This window comes from Pseudogymnoascus verrucosus (assembly GCF_001662655.1).
Source record: "Pseudogymnoascus verrucosus strain UAMH 10579 unplaced genomic scaffold scaffold_6, whole genome shotgun sequence".
Lineage (NCBI taxonomy): Eukaryota > Fungi > Ascomycota > Leotiomycetes > Thelebolales > Thelebolaceae > Pseudogymnoascus > Pseudogymnoascus verrucosus.
Genome location: NW_017263657.1, coordinates 276,153 through 297,331, shown reverse-complemented (window position 1 = coordinate 297,331; position 21,179 = coordinate 276,153). Strand labels below are relative to the sequence as shown.

Sequence of the window (21,179 nt, the reverse complement as noted above, 5' to 3'; positions counted from 1 at the left end):
AAGATACGCTGTCAACTGAATAAATGCTAGTGAGTCAACAGCTCGTTCGTGTGTGGTGCCAAATATTAGATATTATAGGAGAAATGTGCTCCAAGTCTATATACACAAATGTATTCAATGTATTCGTTGCCGTATATCGTAACTATCATCTACCATTTAAATGTGACGCCTGCTAAATCTCCCAAAATAATTTGGCCACATCTAAATGGTCTTCTCTCTCGCCCGCTTTCCCGCCATCGTTAGCCCTTCTATCTCACGTTCTCTCTCATACTCATCCACGGCCTGCTCCAACTCATCGCCCCCTTCCTCATATAACGCCCCATCATCCGCATTCCAATCCGTATCCTCGTCCGTTGTTCCAATCCCACCACTACCATCCTCCCCATCACCCTTCCACAGCTTCCTCATCTCATCTTCACTAATAATGCTCTCAATACTCCCCCTCCTCACATGCTGTCTCGTTGCCGCTCGCCCCCTCTCTACCGCCCTCTCAACCTTCATTCGATTTCCCAAATACTGCAGCTTGGGAAATGTACTCTGCTGCCCCGTCTGCAGCATGTATGCCAAGCGCGTTGGGTCCGGATCGCTGAGTATGCGGAGGAAATCCGTGATGCGGCCGCGCGGCCACACCGTGATAGTGCCTGAGAACTGCTGCAGCCAGACCTGGCTCCAATCCTGGCCCATGGGTCGGGGAAGGAGCTCGAGGTGCCTCACGACCTTGAGCCACTTGGTCAGATCGAGCTTTAAGTACTGCTCAGTAGCTGAGCCTAGGAAGCCGCCGCGCCAGCCGCGACCGCGGCGATGTGTGACGGGCTCGCCGATGGTGCCGCGCGAGGAGAAGAAGAAGAGGTTGATGTGCGGGTTCACTTGGCTAACGACGGAGAAGTTGACGTTGAAATGGAGGTTTAGGGCGCGTAGTGGCACGTCGGTGCGCAGAGACCCGTCTTTCCATTTGTGGCCAAATGAATAGGGTGCCAATGTGCCGTTTGGTAGCTTGGTCATTAGAACGACTGGGTTGAGGATTCCAGGGACGGCAGCGGAGGCGAGGACTGCGGACCAGATCACGCAGTCGGGCGAGGTGAGGTAGTTCAGTAGGAGAGTCGGGGAGTGCGGGTCTGCTGGGATGCAGGAGACATTCAGAATCCTACCGGTTCGTTCGTATGCTTCGCGGAAGGTGAGCGAGCCGTGAGAGAACCAACTGCATCGCCTTGCCCAGTCTATCGAATCGAAGCGTGAGCCAGTCTTCCACCACCGCGGGAACCAGGTTGTGAAGGGCTCGGAGCAGGCGTCAATCTTGGCGGCTAGGGCAGGCACGAGGAGGGCTTTCAGTTCCTCGTTCGTGCGGGTTGCTGTGAGTGCTGCTACCAAGGCGCCACCAGAGGTGCCAGTGATGACATCTGGGAGAAGGTCGGCGTCGAGGAGGGCTTTGACAACGCCAAAGTGGTAGTAGGCGAAGGAAGCACCACCCGAAAGGCACAGAGCTGTCCGGCCTACATTGGTATACATGTGCTTGAATATAACCCGCTTCTCTTCTTGTGTTAATTGCTTCGTCCGAGAAAGGGTTTGCACGCCCTTTTCAACTGCGAAGATAAGTTAGATTACGACCTTAAAAACACTAGGTTTTGGGGCGCATACCTTCATCGACGAATTCCTGGACCAGGTTCTTCGTTCCAAAGTATGTCTGACTATACAGTCTGTTGCTCTCCACTCCCACGAAATTGTTCTTCACACAAGCTTGCACCAACGTCTTTAACTCTTCAATCGGCCTCGTGGCATACTTGCTGCTCCCGCCTTCGAGCCCCTCCTCAGCTTCTGCCCTCCTCCTTTGCCTTCGCAGGCTATCAAGCACCCTTCTAATAGTTTTGTGGTCGTAATATGCAAACTCATCATCCTCCTTCCATTTGTCGTTACCCAAAAACGTATCCATTTCCTGCGCCAGCTTCACCCAATCCGCATAGCTGGTCGTAGCTCGCATCTTCTTCCGCAGCATGTTGCGCGTGCCCCTCAGGGCGACGAATCGCTCGTACAACCAAATATACAGCCGTGTCAGAAGATATGATGCCCCTAATCCCAGTATCCATAACACGACAATGAAGAGCATAGGCCACTTCAGTAGCGAATATAGGTATCCCTCCCTCGTCTCATCCGTTGTCCTCATCAAGCCCTTCCGCCTCCTCGCTTTTTTTCCCTTCCTCCTAACCCTCTCATGTACCGGGGCCCAATCATTCTTGCTCGTTATAAACAGACTCGTCTGGCTGTCCTTTCGCGACTGTGTCCTGTCAATGCTGCCTGGGTTCGAGTTCATGCGGTCCAACCTCGGTGTGTCGACGCCGTTGCTTATGATTGCGCTCGCATCGTCGCCAATAGGTTCGAGGTCTGGCGCAGCAAGAGCCTTCGCAAATGCTGCTAGATCGTCTTCGGAGACAAACTGGACTTGCGAGTCGGGCAGGAGGGAGACGTCGTAGCCCGCCCTCGAATCTGGTGGGGGGCCATCTGTAGCTTTGCGGCGGTCAGCCATTCCGAATCGAAGCTTATTGTTGTTCTCTGCAGTTGAGTGCAGATACAGTGCAGGTCTATGTATAGAGATTCATCGCGTTAAGGTCTCAGATCAAAATGCTCGTGACATGGTGGGCTACGTGGATTTATTCTTTGTTGGGCTTTGAGCGTGTCAGTTGCACCGATTGTGGCCGCGGGTTGTACCGTAGCAATGAGGTCACCAGCTGATCTGGCCGATATCAAAACTGGGCACGTCTCCTTTCGTGATCCGCGCTCAAAATGAACTGGGAAGAACCAAAAAATATCGAATATCACACTGAACAAACGTTCGCAAAATGTGGGTATGATACGCAAATAATTCATACTGTAGTCCATGTAGCGATCTTTCGCTCCTTCACTTCACGGTTGGATCAACGCCATGTGAGCGGCTTAGATTAGGATTGAAGCTTCATTGTGATTCTTAAAAACGTAGGCACATAAAAAACGCATTCGGATTTATCGCCGAAAAAGAGTAGACCGGTAAAATCCATTGCAAAACTCCTCTTCTTATGATATACTCGACCGAACTGGATCCTCCCTGCTGCTCTCATAACCTCCCAACTCCCCTCCGCTTCGCCGGCATGCTCGTGTCGTCTAAACGTACTGCGACAACCATCTGATCGCATCTCCGTAACCTGAATGAAGTTAGCATCGCGTCTATATAGTATTTCGCGTGAGGTCGTTGGTGCTTACCCTGTCTCATGACAACAGAGCACATGAACACCTCGATCGGCCTAATACCCTCAAGTGGCACCTTGCCCTTGCCAGTTGTCTGGTAGAGGCCAAGTTGATGCCTCAGCTCATCTTCCGAAACGGCGTCTGGGTGGTCGATCTTGTTTCCTAGGATAACGAATGGGACCTTCTGGAGCTCCTCCATGGAGAGGAGGGCATCAAGCTCGGCCTTGGACTCGGAGAGACGCTCGTGGTCCTTGGCGTCAACGAGGAATACGATACCGGAGACCTCTGGGAAGTAATCCTTCCATAGGCGGCGAGCTATAATGGACCGCCGGTTATTTAGCTGTCTCAATAAAATTCGGACTCGGTCCGGGAAGGGAGTTGTACCTTGTTGATGTCCGCCCAAATCGAATGTTGTGAATTTGACATTGCCGATGGCAAGCTCCTCGGATGCTGCACTCCTGTCAGAGACTTCCTATTATACTATATCGCCACAATATTTGCTTACTAGGATGTAAGGTTGGTTGAAGAATCGCAACGCGGTCGTTCTGTAAAGGGCCACATGTTAGCTATCTGCCATTCCACCACCGGGGGCTTGCCAGCATGCTGCGCCAGCAGCTGATGATCCAATGCTCGTACCTTCAACATGTGCAACAAGGTCGTCTTTCCGGCATTGTCAAGACCCAGGAACAGCAGCTTGGCGTGCTTATTGAGGAGTCCAAGGGAGGACAGGACGTCCCAGACTATCATATCTCAACGTCAGCATATTTCCACGGTTGAAGCCACCCATGGCATGGAACTTCACGTACACCAACTGATCATCCACATATTGAAGACCGGTTGTGGGTATTTGAGGTTGAGATATTTGTGTTGAAGTGGTTGCTAGTGGCAAAGCTGTTCTTGTCGGGATGGCGAGCACATCTGGACCGATATCAACAGCTTTGACCAGGCAAAATACGGTGGCCTCAGGCTTCACTTTTTTTCGGGCTAGATTTACCACATGTCACAAATGGAATCACTTTTCATATCAGTCAATAACAGCTACCAGCTCTAAAAAAAATTGTAGATTTGTTCTGTTTATATATAAACCCGTAGCTAATTTTTAAGCCCGTAAAAGCTATTCCTAGTCATCTTTTCTTCCTATCTCTTCCAACCCAGAATATTTCATGACCCTTCCACGCCAGAACTCCTACTCTACGAAGCCCTGAATTGTATAATATCATGGGTGTTATACAACAGAATATAATCTCTCCTCAATGAATTGTACCACTGGTTAACAAATCTTGACACCACAAATATCAACGCTGTGGCTCTCAACCTTCGCGCTACGGTCAAAGTATGCTTTCATCATGTCTTCTGCGAAGCTGCGATCATCAGCACTCCACTCGTCGAGGCCCATCCGTTTCATGTCAGCTCTGCTGATAATTATGGGAGGTGCCTCGGATTCATCTCTACTAGCGCCAAGCCGCAGAGGAGCAATATCGTCATCATCCGAATCAGCAGCATCAACAATGTCTGACAGTGTATTGAGTATAAGCGTTGTCAACCGGTGGAAGTACGCGATAATGGCAAGTTCTTTCTTCGCACTTGAATCAGCGCTTTGAGAAAATGTGCTGGCGCCTGAAAATGTACGTCCCTTAGACGTCCGAGGTGCTTGAGGTTCAAGTGATAGCCCATCAAGGAGTGAGTTATCAAGGTCCGTTTCATCGTCGAGAGCGATGCTTCGCTCGCCAGCTGAAGCCCACCATATAAAGCCCGTATAGGCCAGTGCCGTCCACGATACAGGTTCAACTATGGCATCTGTATCCGGAAGACTCGACAGGGGAGATTCTGGCACTAGGGACTCCACCAGAGTTGTGCTCGTATCTGACCGACGAAGTCTCCCTCCGCTGTCATTTCTTTCCGGGGAAGGATTCTGCGGTTCGACCTTGGCCCGGGAGAGACCCCACATCAGACTTCTATAGCGGCGGAGGTCTCGCTGAGTGGCTTTAACACCATTTCCACTGGGGAATTTGACGTCAGGCCAGACTTTCTTCGCAGCATCTTGAGAATGCGCAAGAGGCATGGTGACAAGCACATCATAAAGTTTTGCCTTTGTGGACAAAATTCCATCTGTCGTGCAGGCAATCCAGCCCTGCCCCAGATCTTCCTCTTCGTCAGAATCATCGCCGGCAACAGCCTCAGGTTGTGTCGACGCTAGAAGATCCTCCTCTAAGAGGGGTATATCATGCACACCGATAGAAAACAAAGGACGTAAACGCTGGGACGGCGATCTAGTGCTGATGAGGTTTGAGACCGCAAGGGGGATATTGGAAAGGACAGATAAGTCATAAACTATCTCTCGTTAGCTAAACACTTCTCACCAGAGGGACCTCAAGCTAATACCGAAGTCACAGGTTTCCTGAACTGGCGCATGGCAGGAAATTAGGATGCGCTTCCGCAGCAGCGCAGACCGATAAATAGGAAATACAAGCGGCCCGAACGTATCCAACAGCGTGGTCAGACTCCAAGCAGGATGGTAAAGTGATAAGCTCTGTCCCGGAGGTATCAATGCCGCCCCATCCGATGCCGAGCGTGTCCTCGAGTGCCCCTCGTGCTGTATAAGTCGACCTGGCAGAGGCTTGAATACCAAGCTTGAAGGCGAGTCGAGGATTGAGTCGAATTGCGCGGAGCCCTTGCCGTCTTGCAACTTATGCGTGTCCCAGTATTCTTCCAGAAGAGTCAAGTCGGGAGTTTCAACGGCAAGTTTTCTATAATCTAGTTAATACTAGGCAATGGTACGCGACTGAACGGGCAACATACTCAGCTAACTGCTTCAGATTCTCCGCATGCATCCAACTCCTCCCAAGTCTGCCGTAACTCAAAGGAACTAGCACGCCTACAGCTATCATACGCGCATTTCGCGACTCCTCGGATGCCTCTGTGCTAATAAATGCGCTCAGTCCAGCATGCTTCCCATGCACGAAATAAATCAGGTCCTCCTTCACTGTATGTAAACCGGATGGCAGGCTTTTGTATTCGACGCCACCATCGAGGTCAATCCCAGGGAGGGCGCTCTTCCAGCTTATCGCATAGCCAGTTTTGGCGTCGAAGCGGATGAGAAATAGGGCAGAGATGAATGGTAGGTCGGAGAATTGTGCGTCTGATACATCTAGCCTCATTGGCTCTTGGCCTCGCCGAACAGCAGCCATTCGGGCGCTAGGTACATCCCAGTACGTATACTGTGACGGCTTTATATCGGGGGATAATTACGTTGGAATTCGGTTTTCCCAGCTGATCCTGAAAGAGCGGCGCATGACAATGCTTCAGGGCCTGGCTGTGTTGATGGTTGTCGTTGTGTCAAGAGCGGCACGAACTCGGGTGAATGCCCCGCTAGCGCCCGAAGTGCGTTGGTGTCCACATGGGGAGCGGGACTAGACGTGAACCTTAAAAGGAACAGCCAAACTCCGAGACAAGCCCCTCATAACTCTCGTCTAACTTACAACTTGTGAAGCTTCAATTCGTGAAGCCTCAATTCTGCCATTTCTGGTCACGGATCCGCCTCCGGAATCCAATATGGAATCATATGTAATCTCGGAGGTCGCCTGAAAGACCGTGCCGCGTCCGACCCCATTTATTGCTTTTCACTTTACGAGTGTTATAGGGCGACAGATTCTATTATACCCAGTTTACCCCAGAACGGCAGGTATATCCCCACAATCCAGCTGAGCCAGCCCATGGACACGGCGACATATTCTCCTGTCCGCAGAATTCAATATCAGGAACTCCGCATGACACGTCGCTAGGTGTCTCCGTTGTATTACAGGAGCCGCCGAGCAATGAGAATACCACAGGCCGTCCCTGGCCAGATTGCTTCATCATGAACCTCACAGCCGGCAGGCAACTCCCTCTTATTATCCGGAATGCGGGCATCCAAGCCATTGGATGCCCGCATTCAGTCATTGGACCGAGATATTGGGAATATAGTTTCCATAGTCACAGCGCTCGCGCATAGAAATTAGTAGGTTATATATTTCTTATAGTGCCAATATTCCCCGTCGCATCTATCAAAATACGAAGGCCTGGACGCGATACTCTCCATGTCGAGTATATTGGATCGCCAGGGGCGAGCCTCTCATTTCTCAATCAGCCTGTACGTGCAGAGTGCGAATGATCAATATTGTCTAAATCATACTATGGGTATAGACGAACTCATATTCCATTCCCCTTGAGCATGGTTCGAGTTATCCCGTGGGTCCTGTCGTTCATCCAGAGATCCATATAAGGTGTACTTCAGATCTCCCCAAACCCAGCTGTTGATCCCTTCCTTGTTAACTCCTGGCAAAAAATCATTATTCCACTCGTCTACTGCTTCAAAAATGGTCAGCCTCAAAGCTCTTGTCCTGGCTCTCGGTGCTCTCTCCTCTGGCGTTGTAGCCCAGGTCGACCCAGCCCAATGCTCCTCTCTCAAGGCCATCGCCTCAGCTGGGTTCCCTGACTCCTCCTCCCTCTCCGCGTTCTGCACGAGCGTCCTCTCCTACACCGTCCCACCGTACGTTATGCACTTTCCCAGTCCCTCTCTATAACACACAACTCACACCCACGCAGTGCCGTGACAACAACCAAGACCACCTCAGCATACGTGACCATCACCCAGTACACCACCGCCACCCAGACTGCGTATGCCCCTTCCCAACCCTCTCACCATCCCGACACTAACACACCCCAGCACAAGCGTCAAGACCATAACCGCCACCGTCACCGAGCTCACCACCGTCTTCGGCCGCCGCCGCCGCGCCATCCCCGAGCCCGCCCTGGAAGCCCGCCAATCCCTCGGCGACCTCCCCATCCCCCTAATCCAAATGCTCTGTGACTGCCTCAACGTCGCGCACCCCACCACGCCTACCAAGACCGCCACGCTCGTCAGGACCCTCACCGACGTCCGCACCGTGACCGTGACCACGCGCACCACCAAGGTTGTCACCTCGACTGCTCTGACGACGGTGCAGCGCACGACTACGATTCCGCGCGTGACGGTCACGGGGGGCACGCCGACGCAGACGCCGGGGGTGGTTAGTTGGGATGGGCTTTGTGGGGATGAGGGGGATGGGGCGACGTGTTTGGGGAGTGGGTTTGGGAATTGTTGTGCGAATTTTGGGGCTTGTGGCTCTGATAGCTCGCATTGTGGGACGGGATGCCAGAAGGCGTTTGGGTCTTGCAACTAGGTATGGTGAGGCAGGAGGGAGGACTTGTTACTATATGACGGTATTGTTTATGTCAGGGTCTCGAACCTACGGGCGATATTGTAAACACGTAGTTGAGAATGTCACGAGATTACTGTCAATGCTCTTCTTGAGATGTTTTATATTATCTATTTGAGGCCCACTGATCAAGTCCTTTGAAAAATGTAAAATACATATGTATAGAGAAACAAGTATGAGATGGCAGCCTTCTATTAGAAGTTGCTTAATTTAGTACATTACCTTCAGCACGGCAGTTGATCTTCATCAAGTTGTGCAACGGAACACGACTCGTTTATGTGAGCCTCGTGTTACAAACGGAATGCATTCCTTCATTCAGAGGTATAGCAAAAGGCAGTTGTCTGCGGAATCTTAAGCCCGGTGGCTTCTCCAAGGACACTATCATCATGGACAAGTTTCCTTGCCCAAGAGAAAGCCGTGAAGGAACAGCCAGATTAAATTCGTCTCGGGTGATATGTACGTTGCACATACACACCAGCGAACCCCAGCGTCGCACAAATATGTGACTCAACGGAAGCCCGACGAAATCCAATTGGATATCTGTCCAAACGGAATGGCCGGTCCTTGGCGGAATGCAGCAGCAAAGCAAATCTTCCGAAACGTTTCCTGGACATAACCACCTTTTATTAGCCAGGATCTCAAATATACATCAGTTACCTTTATATGCCAACGCTCTGGGCAATGGAGCAGTCAGACGAAAAAGCGAGGTTTGTGGAGGTGGTCAAGGCGGTATAAATGGGCGAAGAAGGCGAGGGAGCGGATCCATACTGATCATGGATATCACGATTATGGCGCGGCAGCGTGGCGGGCGGAAGAAGTACGAAGTTACAAGGTGTTGAGGGCGACTAATGGAAGCGATTAAAAACGGGTTGGCAGGCGAAAGTTATTATCATAAGTCAGGCGGTTTCCGACGAAAGAGGTACGTTATGAATATATCGTCATTCAGCGCACATTTGTTTTCTGTGGTTGATCACGTAGGTTGAGGCTGAGTTGGTTCGATTTTTCTCAGGCGGACTATTGACGACGAAGTCGAAAACCTCAGGAGTTAATGGGCCGAAAACGACAGAGCCGAAAGCGAACTGCTGGCTAGTGGTACAAGAAGTGCTGTGCATGCTCATCGAAGAGTAGACGTGCTGTGATCCAGGGCAAGACGCGAACCTATTATAAAGGCTGCGTTCCATGCGTTTGAGATCCATCTGTTCGATCGAAAGTCGCATGCCCTATGGCACCATGATGAAAGACAAAAGAAACCTTAGAATCCATAGTATCGAAAGCAACCTGTCACGCGAGAAGTCGTGCTTTCCCCAATCCGCCGAAGCACGCCCTGATATAACAAATTGCTTTTCCCCATCCGTTCCGTCGCACTTAAATCTCTGATGCCGAAACCCGTAAAGAAAAACTGGTGGAAGTGCACCCGCATCAATGAAAGTCGCAGATCCAAGGACTCTTGTGATAATTGGGATCGTGCGCTATTTAACGCGAAGGGCGCTCCGCACCTATAAGGATTAGCGATCAATAGCCACGATGGGAGTATTTCTCATCATCGTTGTATCTACCTCCGTATGGCTCCCGAGCTTCTCCGCGAGGGGCTGGGTCACCATAGGCGGCTGGTGGAGCTGCATCACGGGATGAGCGTCCACCATCGCGATCTCCACCACGTTCACCGCGGTCGCCACGGTCGTAGCGATCAGAGTAACCGCCACCACCGCCACGGCGGTCATCACGTCCACCGTAGCGGTCGTCGCGGCCACCTCCGTAACGGTCGATTCCACGGGGAGCGTAGTCGTCGCGGTCGCGGCGTCCGTATCCGCGGTCACCACGGTCATCACCGCGGGATCCACGGTAGCTGTAAGGGTCGTCACGGAATCCACCGCGGCGGCGGTCATCGTAGCGGTCGCCCCATCTTCCGGGTGGGGGGCCGCGAGGGTCGTCTTCTGAGGTTTTAGTTAATTGTGTAAGATACAGGGATCGGACTTCACTTGCCTCTCTTTGGTGGACCAAAGTACTTGCCGGGGGTTGGGGTGCGTGGGCGGGAGCGCCTAGCCTTCTCGATGCTCAAGGTGCGGCCCTCGATGACTTCACCTTGGAGGCCCTCCTTGGCAGCGTCGGCCTGGTCGGCAGTGACCATCTTGACGAATCCGAATCCACGGGACTCCTTGGTGTGGGGGTCAAGCATGATCTGGCACTTCTCGACCTCACCGTACTTCTCGAACAGGCGAGTGACCTCGGCCTCGGAAAGACGGGGGTGGATACCGGTGACGAAAAGGTTGGATCCGGGGTTGACGGCGCCATCATCCTGGGGAGGAGGTCCGCCACGGTCGTTCTTGGGGCCACTTGGTGGTCTGTTAGTTAGGATAGTTGCGCAAATAATGGGTATATAAGTGGCCTACCTAGAATCGACCTGCCCGTTGCCACCTGGGGAGGCAGAGCGACGGCGAGGGCTGTCCTGGCGACGGGGGCGTGGCGAGGCGCTGCGGTCGCGTTGCTCGTAACGAGGAGCCTCGTCTGAAGGAGTATGAGTTAGAATCATTGTCTCATTAAGGTTCGGCGGCGCGATTGTAATGATTGAACGTACCCTCGTATCCACGAGTGCCGTTCTCGTTCTCGTAATCCATGGAAGCCATGTTGATTATTAAGTTGCTGACGAAAGGGATGGCGTAGCTGAATATCTGTCAACAAATGCGACGGGAACCTCGAGCGTGTTCTAATCACGAACCAGGTATTAGTATTATCAAAGAGACAGAAACTCGATATGATCCAAGTTTCCGATGGGTTGACTCGTCCTCGAGTAGATAAAGATCAAAGAAAGAGATGGAGTTTGGGAGGAAAATAGAACGAGCCGCGTTCATCGGCGTATTTCCAAGTTAAACGGACCTTTTAGCGCAACGCTAGTGTACGCGAATCCCGTGGTCACGTGATGGTATATTTACCCCTTGTTATCGCCAGTAAACAATAGATTTGAGAAACATAGCACCCATTGTTCTTTCAACTTTCCTTTATTATACCATTTTAGCATTAAAATATTCCTAATTCCTTTCAAAGAAAAGGCTATGTATAAGCAATGAGACGACCAATCAGAGCTCGTCAACCTTTGGCAACACAGGTTCTTCCCGATCTTCCTCATCAAAGTCCACTTCATTCAAGAAGTTCAGTCCCTCAACAGCCTTCCCACCACAAGCTCTCTCCAAAGCCAGAAACGCAAAATGACCACCAACCACCGGCCTCGCAAAGAAATGCGGTCCCGGAAAATCGCCCTCTCCCTCGGTTTCATAAAGGTCCGTGAGAGGTCGGTCTGTCGTTCTCCATTAGCGCTTGAGCGAAGACGGGGGTGCAAACGCATATCCATACCAGTAACAGTCTCATTAACCCAAAGCGCAATACTCTCCACAATCTCCGTCCTGACTTTCTTGCTCGCTACCGCCGCAGCAAAAAACTGCCAGTCGCTCTTGGTATAGAGGTGTCTGCTATCGAGCGGGAGGCCGTATTTCTGCATCACATTGTGATACCAGTCGCTTTGCATCTTATAAATCTTCTCATCGATAAAAGCAGTTCTCGACTTTCCTTTCCGGTCATGTCCAATAGGCTTCTGAGTGTCAGATTGACTCAAACCCAATGGAGAGCTAGTTGTATCAGGTAGATGGAAGCACAAGAGCGAGTCCGCGAACAAGTTATAAATCGTAGTCCAGGAACCATACCAAGTATACGAAATCTTAGCATGAGTCCCATCTTTCGAAACCCCGTAATCTTGCCATTTCTCGATATAATCCTCTGATACCTCCCGGTAATACGCCGCGTCTTTGCTCTCGCCGACAGCTTCCGAGATCCCACTCATAGCTCTAATCCCAATGATGCCCTTGAGCGCCAAGTTGGTCTGGTTAGCAAGCCAGCCGGCGAAATCATCAGTTGACAGTTGGTTTGTCGGGATCAACGCTTCCTCCACAAGATATTCCGTCCATTGTTTCCACAGCCCATATGACTTCTTCAGCCAACTCTGAACCTGCGTCTTGTCTCTAGTGCTTCCCCATGCACTATCAAACCTATCGATGCGAGAACTCAGCGGGAATACGCCTCCAGAAGCAACATCGGAATGGTCACCCAACGACCCCAGTAGCGCAGGAGGATCCGAAGTATCACCCAAGGAATTCACCAGCGCAAGTCCCATAATGAGCATATTACCACATTCCTCCAGGGGCATATACTCGTCATTCCCATCCGCATACCCTTTCCCAATGGGGAAAGTACCAATATCATGCATGCTATACTTGTTCGGATACTGACCGCTCAACTGATGCTCAAGCAGCGGCTCCAGCAGGTACGCCAGCCACCTCGGGTTGGTATACAGAAAGAACGGGAAGGCTGGGAAAATAACATCGACGGTTTGGAAGTCCCCATTTGAAGAGATCTCTTTGAGGAAGATCAAAGGGTTCTCAGCGGTCCCTGAAAAACTCGTGGCGCCCATGACTTGGCGAGCTGAGAGAGCAACGATGTCTTTATAGTTTTCTGAGCCGGATTTGAGAGCATCCACTGCCAACTGCTCAGAGTATTCAGAGGCAAGTTTAGACGACTTCTTAAAGTCCAAATAGTGATGGCTAATCATCGAATGCGCCGTTTCAAACCAAGACGCCCACAACGGCCTCATCAGAGTCAACCCCCTCGCCGCCGCGAACTGAACAACAGGATCCTGTATATGCGCAATCGTAAACAAAATACTATCCCGCGACAACTTTCTCATAGACTTTGAAGTAGTGCCCTTCAGCTTAAAATCCTTCGAAAACGCAAAGACCGGCTCATCCTGATTAATATTCCGAAAGTTCCCATCCGTAGCATTACGTAGCGCTCCTGTATTCTTAAACCGGTTTCGCATGTTGAAAGCAGTTCCGGATTCATGATTCGCCTCTGCTGGGCCGGTGAAATGCAAAGTTCCCCATTCCGCGCGGTCATTCTTCTCTTTTAACTGCTCTTCCTCTGATCTGCGGATTTTCCAGGTCTTGAGGGGGCGGGATCCGAGGTCCTGGGCTTGGGGCGGGGAGAGCTCCCATTGGATCCTGCTTCCGTCGTCGCCGCTGATCCATTGTCCGTTGATGTCTATGTAGATAGATAGGTCAAAGTTCCCCTCGACGTAGATCTTGATGTAGGATGCTGGCATGGACTGCCTGAACGTTGATGTTGGCGTTATCGGCGAGATGAAGGATAGAATAACAGTTGCTTTCTCGTCTTTAACTCCCCCTTGTATGTTATACGTAAGGTTTGTCGTAGAAGCGTCATAATTGGAGCCTTCATATATCGGAAACGTAACCTGCGTACTTCTGCACAAACATTAGCCACGAACAGAATATTGACAACAAGACCAGAGCTCAACCATACAGACTATCATGCGGCCTCCCCAACAACGGATACACCAACCCACTCTCCGGCAACGCCGCCATCACAGACAACCCAACCTACCACAACCATCAGCTAAACCCCCAAACCTCGCAGTATGAGCACCACCTACCTGCGCCCCAGTATAAAACATAGGCCACTGCTCCCACGGATCCCCCCTCGCATTCCCAAGCCAAAGACTCAAATATGGATTCCTCACCACCAGCGGCAACACCGGCGGCGTCAGCGTCGAGGCATCCACAGCAGCCCCCATCGCCAGCGCTGAAGCAGCTAGGTACTTCTTCCACATCATGGCTCGCATTGTTCTTAGTCCAGTGGGTGTCGACTGTCTGTTCTCACATTCACTTCAGATCCAGCGAAATACAAGCCCTAACCTCCCTTCACCACATCATCAAATTCGAAAACCGGATCAGTCAAAAGAAGAGGTAACTAACTTCCATTCATAAAAGTAAACTAGTAAACCTCACACAGGGAAGGTACGACCGACCCAATCCCTACAACATGCAATGACGACTTCATCTGTTCGGGCAGGAACGCACGGGCCAGTTACTTTAGCGGAATGTGGGGTGCATTAGCGTCCGTCCGCCTTATGACATTTCCCTGTAACAAACACCCTCCTCCACCTTCTCACACTCAAACGCTCACAAGAGCCCCTAACAAACAAAGCACCTCTGATTTCACAATCCCAGAACTCCTTCTCCCAATTCCATCCTGGTCAAACCCGATAAAATTCCATCCAGGCAAACAGATACCCAGGTCCCTTAATAAGTCTGAATCTTAAACACCCTCCCCCACGCCCCATCCTTAACAACCCACTCCACATCATCACCCTCCTCATTGAGCATATAGAGGTACTCCTGCACAACCTCCGCCATCATCACCTTCTGCAGCAGGAGATCGCGGCGTTGGTCGGCGGAGGATTTAACCCATTGACTCGCTTTGTTGGATTCCACCGCTTGCTGTGTTTCTGTTAGCCCTCTCTCCGTTTCCAAATAAAAGACCATCCCAACCAGCCAGCAAGCCAGCTATCCAAAGTCAAAAGATAAGGTAACGGGGAAATCCTCACCTCACCCCTCTCAACACCCCCACACCCATACCCCAGCGCAAGCGCAAGTTCCCTCCTCCAACTAACCCTCTCACTAACCCACAAACTCCCCTTCCCGAGCTCGAAATCTGCCTTATCAGCCGGGTGGATGATTTTGTCGGCGAGGATGGTGATGGTCTGGGCGTCGGAGGTGCGGATGAGTTTTAGGAGCTGGGGGGGTGTGGTGTTAGTTTGTGGGTGAGTGGAGGGGTGAAGGGAGGAGGGAGGAAGGGAGGGGGGGAGGAGGAAGGGAAGAGTGGGAGGAGGAGAATTGGGAGGGGGGGGGGGACGGACGCTTGTGAGTGTTATCATCGTTGCAACAGTGAGGAGGATGTGATTCTTCGCGTGGGTGGTCTTATCACGTGGAATTTCCACGGTGGTAGTGGTGGTAGGTGAACGTGCGTGCGTGTGTGTGTGTGTATGGAGTTGATATTATGCGGTGGTGAAGCGTGTAGTTGAAAGGAAGGTTGAAAGGTTGGTGGTGGTGGTGAGTTCACGTCAGAGGTAAGGTTGATAGAGGAGTGAAAGAAACGAGATGGAATGTGAATTTATACGTTTCTAGCCGGGTGAGTATGTCGTCCGTCCCCAGTGACTGAGAAAACGAAACGCTTAGAACAGGTCATCATCCCAAGACCGTCTCGTCTAGGTTTAACTAGCTCTGACGAGGAACAGGTGCGTGGGAATCTCGGGGTTTTGAGTGTTGGCTTTTACATTTCCAGAGACGACGTGTATTCACACACCTACTAGATGGATAGTACAGCTCTGTCAACGACACTTACACATACGCACAACCCATCATCGCATCAAACACCTCACAATCACAATTCACAGTCACTCTTACACCACAGAACACCATCAAAAATGCGGTAAAACATATATATTCCACCTCAAAAACAGGGCCTCCTCATCCAACGCCCTCCCCCCCTCTCTCTCGGAAGGTACAAAAAAAACCCCACGCCATCCATCCGCTAGCTATGCAAACCAAACCCCCTCGCCCCGCGCTTGCAATGCCTCAATCCATGGACTTTAATTTTCAGTCCCAAGTATCCATCCACTCCTGGTTTGTTTGAGAAAAGAAATAATCGCTAAATGAAGAAAAAAAATCGTGTTACTGGCGGCGAACTGCTGAAGAAAAGAGTCCTTGTAAAGCCTGCCACTTGCACCCCCGTAAATATTGGTGGTATGCGTGTTGTGTTGAAACGGAGTTGGTAGAAATGGTAGTAATGTGTATGTACAAGTTTGTTGACCAGTCCCCGGTGTGGTGGGGGGTGGGAGAGAATTATCTTGTGTTGTTGTGTTGTGAAGAAAAGTAGTTGGTGGTATCTACATTAAAGTTGTGTAGTTTTGTAAAAAGGTATATGTCGTATGGTATGGTGATTGATGATCGAAAGTCGTAGATGATGTGCGTCGTCGTCGTCCTCAAACCGACAAAACGTACTCCGCATTCGCCCCTCTATAATCCACCGTCTTCCCCGCCATCTGCAATCCCAATTCCCTCATCCTCTCCGCCCCCTTCCCGGGCTGCGGTCTGCGTTCCACCTGCTGCCCCTTGCGTGCGCGATTACACAGCTTCGAGAAGAACTTATCCTTCCTCCTCTGCCTCTTCTGCTCTAGGCCTTTGACAATATCGATAGCGCCGCGGGTATACCCATCGGTGTTATTATCGTTATCCTCGTCATTCGCAAAGGCGAGCTGCGCGGCGCGGTATTGTTGGCAGAATGCGTTAGGGCGGCGGGGGAGGGACTTGGTGTGTGTAGGGTCCGGGCGGTTGGGTATGGGCGCGAAGGAAATGCTAGCTGATGCCGTTGGCCACTTGACGGCGCGAGCACGAGCTGGAGGTGGTGACTTCGCGCGGCGCGGCGGCGGCGACTTAGCGCGACGAGGTGGAGGGGAGCGGAGGCGAGGAGAGCGACGTGTAGTCGTTGCTGGAGGAGAACGGTATTTCTGCGGAGGCGGCGAGACGAGACGTTTCGGAGAGTGCTTGGGAGACTTGCGAGTGCGGCTTCGTCTGTGGCGGGTTTCGGATTCCGAGTCCTCAAACTTGCCATGAAGCCAGATACCCTCGTCGCTATCGTTTGGCTTCTCCGCTTCGTCGTTCTCGTCTTCCTCGTCCTCGGGATCGGAGGTGGGGAAACTAGGATCGATGTCTTGGGGAATGACGTGGCGCTTCTCGCGCTTGCGGGCTTCCATGCAGGAGACGTAGGCCTCTTCCAACGGCCTGTCCTCGTCAAGAGTACCACAGACGAAGTCAGTGCTGTCAGGAAGATCAGGAGTGCCAGGGCGAATCCTGATCTTGCGGGTTCCCTTTGATTTGCGGGGCCCTCCCTTTCTATTGAGAGTGGGGCTCATGTGGCTCAGAGAATCGATGGATGACTCGGACGGTGCTCTGCGACCTGTCGACCTGAATGCGCTGGCCTCGCCAGTCGACATCCCAGGAGACCAGAAGTGGAATTCTCCGCCACGGTCGCTTTCCTCATCTGAGTCTGCGAATCCGGCCTCGTTATCGGTCTCGTTGCCGTCGGAGGCGTCAAGGTCAACATCCGAGCCATCCACGGTGTTGTCATCCTCATCATCCTCATCATCCTCATCGTCGTCCTCATCGTCGTCGTCGTCGTCATCATCGTTCTCATCGTCATCGTCATCGTCGTTCCCCTCGTCATCATCATCATCATCCTCGTCATCCTCAAGAGCCTCCTCCTCAGCTTCCTTGCCAAGCTGCCGGATGGCGTTTTCCTTCTTGAGGGTGTCGTGAATGGTCAGCTTTCCCTTGATGGTAGACGTGTCCTTGCGAATCCAGTCATCCTCCTGCGGCTCATCGCTAGCAAACTCGTGGAAACGCGTAGCTTCAGATGACTCGAGGGCCTCCTCGTCAGCAACGATGTATTTCGGCTTGCGGCTGCGCACCGCAGCTGGGCTCTGTGACGCCCGACGAATGGTCGATGTCGAATCACGGTGAGCCTTCGGCTGAGGTGTGGAAGAGCGCAGTTTTCTCGACAACGTAGGCGACCGGATGGTGTGACGTCCAGGCTTGGCTGGGGACGCAGGAGTGGCTGTGAGCCGAGCGATCTTGGCAGGTTCAACGACCTTAACGGCCTGCCTATCTGGTTGCGGGCCGTTACAGGCAAATTTGATTGTGCGTTTTGGCGCAGTTGTCGTCGTCGTACTAGTTGCGTTCTTGGCATGGGTGGTGGAAGGTGTTGACTTGATGAAGTCGAGCGGCTTCTGAGCAGCACAAGCAAATGAGATGCATCGCTTCTTGACGAGAGCTTCCACAGCAGGATCGGGTTTCGGAACGGCCGCCGCTGCCACCTGTTGCGCTAGGGCGGGGTCCTGACCCTTCTGCTGTGTCCGGGCGAATGCGGTTTGTGACAGTTTAGGTCCTAACGTATAAGGTGCCAAGGACATGTAACTGGAAGGTGGAAACGGGGGACTCGGAGTGCTTGTTCGTGTAGGGCTGGTGAGGCCTCCATCGGAAGTGAGATCTGCCGTGGATGCGCTGCTCGTTGTGCTTCTCGACGAACGGTTGCGTGCCATATCAATGGCCATGTAGGTCTCATCGTTGTTATCGTCTTGGCTTGGCTGCAGCGCCTTTGTGAGTAGTGATGTCTTGGTATCGGCCCGAAGCTGGATGTTGGCCTTGTGGAAGTCGGTGAGGGTTGGTAGTTTCGCAGAGGAGAGGTTGGAATGGGTGATGGCGTCGTGGGCACCTCCGGGCTCGTCCTTTGAAGGGAGGGCCGTCATGGTTCCTTCGCGCCATCTGATGAGGTCGTCCTCGTCGAGGAGGCGAACAGTATCTCTCGGCATTGTTGCTAGAGGTCTTGATGATGTGAATATAAAGAGTCTGTAACAGCGTCGTCGCTTGTTATAAGGCTATATGATAGCAAGATATGCTCCGCAGCAAGACAAGTTCGAACAGTGCGTTGTAAGGCTGAAATGGTGTCTGCTGAGATATGGAGACAAAAAGACCGCCTGACGCTTTTATAGTCGTCGGAGTGGTATGTATGTGCTCGTCGTCGAGTTATACTATACTTTGGGGCGTCCCTGAGGACCGTTGTGCTATAATAGGTTCCTCGACATTGCGGATATGGATTAATGATCCAAAGGGCTATTTGCGTCGTTCAAAAGGACGTAGATAAGAGCAAAATCTTGGCTGAGGCCGAAAATGTGTTGATCGTACGCGCGGATGACCGTTGAAGACCGTTGAGCAAAGGTGATCCTCCGGTTCTGTATCCCCAGATGACGATCGATTGGTGGCGGTGCTGGTGAAATGTAAGAACCCAAGCCCTTGGCAAATTGGTGATGTCTCAATTATGTCTCTCGACAATGTTGATAAGAGTGCGAGGAGAGGATGCTAGAGGTGGCAACCGTTTGCAGCGTGAGTTGAGGAGTTTGAGGAAGTTGATTTGGAGAGAATGAAGGTGTGAGGGTTGGTAGATTCAAAGGAGCGTGGGGAGCGTGGGATATAGAGGACGGGTATGGGGGTTCAGAAGAGGGCAGCAAGGATTAAGGATGTTCTTTGTGTTTGTGAAATGGGCTACTATGGGTATGGGGCTTCTTTCGTAGGCGGGTGAGAGTGGGGCGAAGGGGGGCGGCGTTGTGTGCACTGTGCAGGTGAGCGGGGGGGGTTTTTGATGGTAGGGTGGTGTAGGGTGGATGGTGGGTGGCAGTGGGTGGTGGTGGTGGCAGTGGGTGGTGGTAGAGTAAAAAGAGTGGGATGAGCATCGGAACAAGGGTGGCCAGGGCGTAAAAGGGTGCGATTGCCTGCCCTCCTGCCCTCCTGCCCTCCTGCCCTCCTGCTCTTTCTCTTCTCCCTACTCGCACCACTGGTTAGTGTCCAACTACTATAGATACTTTGCACCTCTCTAAAGTTACACGTAGATCCAACAGGGCTAAGGGCTGTTGCAAGTACCGTCCACGCTGATTTGAGTGTGAATCTACATCACTAGCCGTAGAGAATATACAATCGGTAGAGAGTCGTAAAGTCGCCTCCCTACTCCCTACCCTACCCGGGTGCTAGCTGTACCTTGGTCTATCTGTTGACTGTCTGCTCCGTCTGCTCCGTCTGCTGCTCCCTCCTCAGAAGCCCACATCCCACATATTACAAGAATTATACTGGTCTCTACGGTCTCTACAGCTAAAATCTACACCCACTCTAACACACTCCATTACCACAAAAGTACGTACTCTCCATCTCCCTCCGGCCATGGCAAACAGTTGGCAAACACCCAGCCAACACTCCCGAACATGTCACCACCACTGCTTTTGCTCCAATCTGAAAATTTTCTTTTCCTTTCCACCTTCCACCACCCCCAAGCCCTTCTGTTGGGGACTATTAGGGGACTATTGGGGCTTATTGGGGCAATTGGGGCAACCGCTGACTAAACGTAATCACAGCACACGACGCCAGCCCTCCCACAGCCCACCAGACACTGCTGGACCTCCCTCGTGCACACTGCTAAGCCCGCCAAGCTTGTACCAGGCCACCACAAATCATATGGGTGGTGACTTGGCTGACCAAATGATTGTACCATCCCACCACAAATCATATAGTGAGTGACTTGGCTGACCACATCGTTGTACCATCCCACCACAATTCATATAGCGAGTGACTTGGCTGACCAAATAATTGTACCATCCCACCACAAATCATATGGCCAGTGACTTGGCTGACTACATTTCGTCTGTTTCTTGCCACATTCTGTGTCACTGGTGTGTATGTGCGACCCTCCTCCCCTACAGCAAAAAAAAAAAGCACTGGCTTCTGTCTGCCGGAGAAGAAAATCATGCCCACCACCATAATAAAATCGAACTTTTTGCAGTGACCAAGAGATCTACAGCCACCCACTTCGGCACTCCTATTCATCCTATACTTTGTGTTGCCCATCCTCCTTCTACACTTTCTACACTACACTACTGTACACCACCTCACTTTGCTGCAATTCCATTCGTGTCATACATTCCCCCATCTCATAGCCTGACTTCCCTCTCTCTCTCCCAACTCACTCACACACAAACGCCGTCCATACAAAATCACCCACCAATCCCCATCCCCCTCCCTCCCTCCAACAATAACAATGCAACGTGACGACTCCCCGACACCCCCTTCCGCCGTGGCTGATCTGATCGATCCCCAGCTTTCCCTTTCCCCTTCGCGCCGTGTGAACCGTGCTTTTCATCCCATCCCATCCCATGCAACATACATCCCCATGTCAAAGTGCCGGCAAAAGGAACATGGAGGAGCTGTTTTGACAGGAGGTCCGTTC

General features: G+C 51.8%; 8 protein-coding genes across 8 annotated transcripts; 1 reads left to right on the top strand and 7 right to left on the bottom strand.

Annotated features, from left to right (window-relative positions):
• Positions 1–50: 50 nt before the first annotated feature.
• Positions 51–2,799, bottom strand: VE01_02075 (uncharacterized protein). The gene is made up of 2 exons (XM_018271586.2): positions 1,636–2,799; positions 51–1,580 (listed from the first exon to the last, which is right to left on the bottom strand). The coding sequence occupies exons 1-2, from the start codon at positions 2,516–2,518 to the stop codon at positions 202–204; spliced, it is 2,262 nt and encodes a 753-aa protein (XP_018133434.1). The 5' UTR covers positions 2,519–2,799; the 3' UTR covers positions 51–201.
• A 35-nt stretch (positions 2,800–2,834) lies between these two features.
• Positions 2,835–4,107, bottom strand: SAR1 (COPII coat GTPase). Its single transcript, XM_018271585.2, has 6 exons — positions 4,020–4,107; positions 3,850–3,953; positions 3,719–3,758; positions 3,598–3,663; positions 3,229–3,528; positions 2,835–3,170 (listed from the first exon to the last, which is right to left on the bottom strand). The coding sequence occupies exons 1-6, from the start codon at positions 4,036–4,038 to the stop codon at positions 3,130–3,132; spliced, it is 570 nt and encodes a 189-aa protein (XP_018133583.1). The 5' UTR covers positions 4,039–4,107; the 3' UTR covers positions 2,835–3,129.
• Positions 4,108–4,261: 154 nt separating this feature from the next.
• Positions 4,262–6,531, bottom strand: VE01_02073 (uncharacterized protein). Its single transcript, XM_018271584.2, has 3 exons — positions 6,013–6,531; positions 5,596–5,960; positions 4,262–5,544 (listed from the first exon to the last, which is right to left on the bottom strand). The coding sequence occupies exons 1-3, from the start codon at positions 6,399–6,401 to the stop codon at positions 4,484–4,486; spliced, it is 1,815 nt and encodes a 604-aa protein (XP_018133433.1). The 5' UTR covers positions 6,402–6,531; the 3' UTR covers positions 4,262–4,483.
• Positions 6,532–6,703: 172 nt separating this feature from the next.
• On the top strand, positions 6,704–8,533 carry VE01_02072 (uncharacterized protein). Its single transcript, XM_018271583.2, has 3 exons — positions 6,704–7,741; positions 7,798–7,869; positions 7,919–8,533. The coding sequence occupies exons 1-3, from the start codon at positions 7,569–7,571 to the stop codon at positions 8,412–8,414; spliced, it is 741 nt and encodes a 246-aa protein (XP_018133578.1). The 5' UTR covers positions 6,704–7,568; the 3' UTR covers positions 8,415–8,533.
• A 2-nt stretch (positions 8,534–8,535) lies between these two features.
• On the bottom strand, positions 8,536–11,268 carry VE01_02071 (uncharacterized protein). The gene is made up of 5 exons (XM_059463409.1): positions 11,167–11,268; positions 11,026–11,111; positions 10,841–10,955; positions 10,434–10,792; positions 8,536–10,381 (listed from the first exon to the last, which is right to left on the bottom strand). The coding sequence occupies exons 2-5, from the start codon at positions 11,072–11,074 to the stop codon at positions 9,963–9,965; spliced, it is 942 nt and encodes a 313-aa protein (XP_059319981.1). The 5' UTR covers positions 11,075–11,111; positions 11,167–11,268; the 3' UTR covers positions 8,536–9,962.
• Positions 11,269–11,476: 208 nt separating this feature from the next.
• VE01_02070 (uncharacterized protein) lies at positions 11,477–14,133 on the bottom strand (the record flags this gene model as incomplete). Its single annotated transcript, XM_018271581.2, has 4 exons — positions 11,477–11,742; positions 11,799–13,756; positions 13,815–13,891; positions 13,945–14,133. The coding sequence occupies 4 exons, from the start codon at positions 14,131–14,133 to the stop codon at positions 11,525–11,527; spliced, it is 2,442 nt and encodes an 813-aa protein (XP_018133579.1). The 3' UTR covers positions 11,477–11,524.
• A 161-nt stretch (positions 14,134–14,294) lies between these two features.
• VE01_02069 (uncharacterized protein) lies at positions 14,295–15,228 on the bottom strand (the record flags this gene model as incomplete). Its single annotated transcript, XM_018271580.2, has 3 exons — positions 14,295–14,791; positions 14,965–15,087; positions 15,211–15,228. The coding sequence occupies 3 exons, from the start codon at positions 15,226–15,228 to the stop codon at positions 14,594–14,596; spliced, it is 339 nt and encodes a 112-aa protein (XP_018133435.1). The 3' UTR covers positions 14,295–14,593.
• Positions 15,229–16,335: 1,107 nt separating this feature from the next.
• On the bottom strand, positions 16,336–19,495 carry VE01_02068 (uncharacterized protein; the record flags this gene model as incomplete). Its single annotated transcript, XM_018271579.2, has 1 exon — positions 16,336–19,495. The coding sequence occupies exon 1, from the start codon at positions 18,718–18,720 to the stop codon at positions 16,336–16,338; it is 2,385 nt and encodes a 794-aa protein (XP_018133436.1). The 5' UTR covers positions 18,721–19,495.
• Between the last annotated feature and the right edge of the window lie 1,684 nt (positions 19,496–21,179).